At 61.1% G+C, this 3,722-nt stretch overlaps 1 protein-coding gene across 1 annotated transcript in view; it reads right to left on the bottom strand.

Annotated features, from left to right (window-relative positions):
• Positions 1 to 607: 607 nt before the first annotated feature.
• LOC103251239 (gamma-enolase) overlaps positions 608 to 3,722 on the bottom strand; it is a 5,462-nt gene continuing 2,347 nt past the window's right edge. Inside the window, exons 5-9 of the mRNA XM_008049822.1 lie at positions 3,281 to 3,478; positions 2,356 to 2,557; positions 1,999 to 2,107; positions 1,787 to 1,845; positions 608 to 1,485 (exon numbers count right to left, since the gene is read on the bottom strand). Of these exons, the coding sequence (XP_008048013.1) occupies positions 1,416 to 1,485; positions 1,787 to 1,845; positions 1,999 to 2,107; positions 2,356 to 2,557; positions 3,281 to 3,478 (638 nt within the window). The 3' untranslated portion in view covers positions 608 to 1,415. The remainder of the gene's footprint in view (positions 1,486 to 1,786; positions 1,846 to 1,998; positions 2,108 to 2,355; positions 2,558 to 3,280; positions 3,479 to 3,722) is intronic.

The raw sequence follows: 3,722 nt of genomic DNA, 5'->3' as shown, positions 1-3,722 counted from the left end.
CGGCCCCAGGTTGAGCATCCAGTGCTGAGGGCCCACGAGAAGCACGGGGCCTCTCGCCGCATGTCCCACCTGCTGGCAGTGTGACCTCGCAGACGGGAAAGGGCGAAGGGACAGTGGCTTCCAGTGAGTAGTGCCAGGTCCTCAGTTTGCTGGAGGACGGGGTGTCCTCAAGTCTCTTCTGTGCTCCAGTACCATTCCTTCCCCTCGCGGGGGGGATGGTCATGAAGTTTCATTCCACTCCAGAAGCAGCCAGGACTTGCTGGGGGGGCTTTATCCAGCTTTATCCCTTCTTCCGTCAAGGACCGTTTGCGTCACTGAAAATACCTGAGTCCCCTCTCTCCCCAAATGCACACACACACACCTTTTGAGGCTTTCAGGGACTCCTGGGCCCCAGGTTGAGAGCCTCAAATTCACCTGGGCCTGGGGGCCAGCTTTGCTGCCGAGAAGGCAGGCACCACGTGAGCCCCCCGGCCAGGCGGGGCAGACAGTGCCGGCGTCGTGGCCACACTGGCTTCGCTTGCCTTCCTCTTCTCGTGTGCTCCCCTGTCCTGACACTCCTTCCTCTTCCCCTTGTGTGGATGAGAGTAAGACCCCCGAGACTCAACAGTGCACTGTGACTCAGACTTTAATGGTGGTGCTCATGTCAACGCCGCAGACTTGGTGGCAGCTGGAATGTGGCAGGGGGAGCGAGCCGTTGCTCTGGTGCAGCCGAAGGAAGGGTGGGGAACTAGGGCTGGGGTGTTTCGGGGAGGCGTCCCCGGCACACGGCTCCCACTCTGGGCTCCAACGAGTGCGCACGAAGGAACCCAGGCCACGACCCTTTCCATCTAACAAGACCTCCCACCCGGGTCATCTTGGGCTCTGCATCCACGTGAGACAAACCTCGTGCCCTCAGGTCAGGCCAGTTTTAGGCCCCAGAATTATGAGGAAATGATTGACAGGATGATAGAGGAATAAATAAATGCGTGAATAAATACTCCAAACCCGCAGCCAAGCATGCCGGGCCCAGCACAGTGCCAGCTCGTGGCTCATATGCAATGTGGAAACACACGCAAGAGCAAAGCACAATGACGCGTGGGCCCTCGCGGAACTCGACACCGCCCCGCTGTCCCACCACAGGTGCTGACCAGTTTTCCACAGACCCTCTCAAAATCCTCATTCCCATTCCTAGTTTTTGAGGGACGAGAGGAAGGGAAGGGAAAAGTGGAGCGCGTGGCCCCAGGGAGCAGGGCCTGGGAGGAGGGGGAGCAGACGGCAGGGGCTGGGAGGCCAAGGAGCAGCCGCGGCAGGGCAGTTGGGGAGCTCTGGGCTCCCTGGGGCTCAGGGGTCTCGGGCGAACTAGCACAGGTCAGGACGGCAAGAAAGAGGCTCCAGGAGGATGGGGCAGGCTCCTCGGCTCCAGGCTAGCAGCGGGGTCACAGCACGCTGGGGTTGCGGAAGTTGTGTCCGGCAAAGCGAGCTTCATCCCCCAGCTCTTCCTCAATTCTGAGACGAGCAGGGAGGAAGTGGGCAGGGACGCAGGAAGACCTGTTTCTCTCTCTCAGGGACCCCAGCGCCAGCAGCCCTCAAGCCACCTGCTCTCTGCCCCGCCCCAAGGTTGAGCACCCTGGCGCTGCCATGTGGCTTCAGGGACCTGTCCGTCAGCTCATCCGGTCATCCCTCAAACAAAACCAAATGTCTTCTGTGCACACAGTGGCATCCAGGCCCTGGGCACAGGAGACGGAAGGCTGGCACACAGGCTTTCAACCCTCCGGGCCATGGGCTCACCTTCCCCGGGGACCCTCACCTCATGAGCTGGTTGTACTTAGCCAGACGCTCAGAACGGCATGGGGCACCCGTCTTGATCTGAAACATCCCGAAAAATACGCAGCTCAGTGGCTGCCCCTTCACCTCCCAAAGGAAGCTTCTCGCTTCGAGCTCCCTGACACCCTCCAATACCGGGAAGGAGAGACCCTCCTGAGCTCGAGCCCACAACCCCACAAGACGCCCTCCGCTCACCTGGCCCGTGCAAAGCCCCACCACCAGGTCAGCAATGAACGTGTCCTCGGTCTCTCCTGAGCGATGACTCACCATGACGCCCCAGCCGTTCTCCTGGGCCAGCTTGCACCTGCATCCACACACCACACTGAGGCCCCCAGCCCCCCGCCCCCCCCGCCGGTTGCTCTTCCCAGCCCAGCCTGGGTCTGCATGGAGAAATATCCGGAGGGGAGCAGAGACGCAGGCAGAGGGAGCAGAGCTGAGGGGACCGTGCGGACGACCCCGGGCTCCCTGCTGGCGCCAGCTCCCTGGCAGGCCTAGGCCGAAGCGCTTGCAGGAGGGGCCCGGAGAAGCAAGGGCTGGACGGGAGCCACTCACGCTTGGATGGCTTCAGTGACCGAGCCAATCTGGTTGACCTTGAGCAGCAGGCAGTTGCAGGCCTTTTCCTCCACCGCCCGCTCGATGCGCTTTGGGTTGGTCACCGTCAGGTCATCACCCACAATCTGGATCCCTACGTTGGCTGTGAACTTGGACCAGGCAGCCCAATCATCCTGGTCAAATGGGTCCTCGATGGAAACCACTGCAGAGGGAGCAGTGAGGGGCCCTGACTCTCCCGGGTCTCCGCATCGGGGAGGAACCCCACCCACGGGGACTCCCTGAAACGGACAGGTTCCTCGCCATGAGGCCTGCCCTCGCAGGTTCTTCTCCTGATTCTTATTTCCCAAAACTTCCCCCAAACGGGGGTTCAGAACCTTCCTCATGACCCAGCTCTGCCTTTCCTGTTCTCACTGCCAGGAAGCCCTTCATCAGGAATCCAAATCCTTCACTCTGCAATTTGCATCTGTTTTCTCTCGTTCCCTCTCAGGAAGGCAGAGTCCTGGGGTGAAAGCCCTGAGATGTGTCCAGGGCATCCATTCCTCCTCTGCCCTCTTTTCCACTCGAACATCAGTCCCCGCTCGACTCAGCACCCACAATTCCGTCATCAGTCAAAGACAATGAAATCTGCTCGTTCCCTGCCAGGTCCAGCACCCTCACAACCCCGGTTCCTTCCAGAGCCCGTCCCAGGACCCAGGCCTTTCATCAAGATTCAGAGCGGATGGGACGGATCAGCACAGGCACCTGCACATCACACCACACACAAAACCCAGGCTTCACAGGTGGCTCCTTGGCCCTCTCCCTGGCTCTCAGGCTCTTCCTCTCCACCCGGCACCTGGCAGCACTCCGCGAGGTCTCCGGTTGCCCCAACATACCCCCGCCTGCCCTCCTGTCCCCCCGCCCTCTCCTCTGCACCCCGTGCTCTCACCAGGATAGTCCCTGACAAAGTCCTGGTAGAGAGCCCCCAGCTGGTCCCCGCTGATGTATCGGGAGGGGTCAGCAGGAGACTTGAAGTCCAGGTCATATTTGCCGTCGCGGTGGAACTCCGAGGCGGCCACATCCATGCCGATGACGATCTTCTCCGTGTAGCCGGCCTTGTCGATGGCTTCCTTCACCAGCTCCAAGGCTGGGGACAGAAGACAGGGAGGTGCGCAGAAGCAAGAAGGGCGGGCAGGGAGGGGAAGGGAGAAAAAGAAGCTCAGCGCAGAGGCAGAGCCGTGACTGGGGGAAGCGTGGCCGGGCTGCTGCGGGGTTGGCGCCAGGTTGGGAGACGCCATTTCCTGGGTTCCTGAGAGTTGGTGCCCCTTCCTTCCTCCCTCCCTCCCTCCCTCCCTCCCTCCCTCCTTCCTTCCTCTCTCTCTCTTTTTCTT

This window comes from Carlito syrichta, unplaced genomic scaffold (genome assembly GCF_000164805.1).
Source record: "Carlito syrichta isolate Samal-C Ts95f unplaced genomic scaffold, Tarsius_syrichta-2.0.1 Scaffold137558, whole genome shotgun sequence".
Lineage (NCBI taxonomy): Eukaryota > Metazoa > Chordata > Mammalia > Primates > Tarsiidae > Carlito > Carlito syrichta.
Note: the sequence above shows the minus strand (reverse complement) of the source record. Positions and strands in the feature narration are given on the sequence as shown.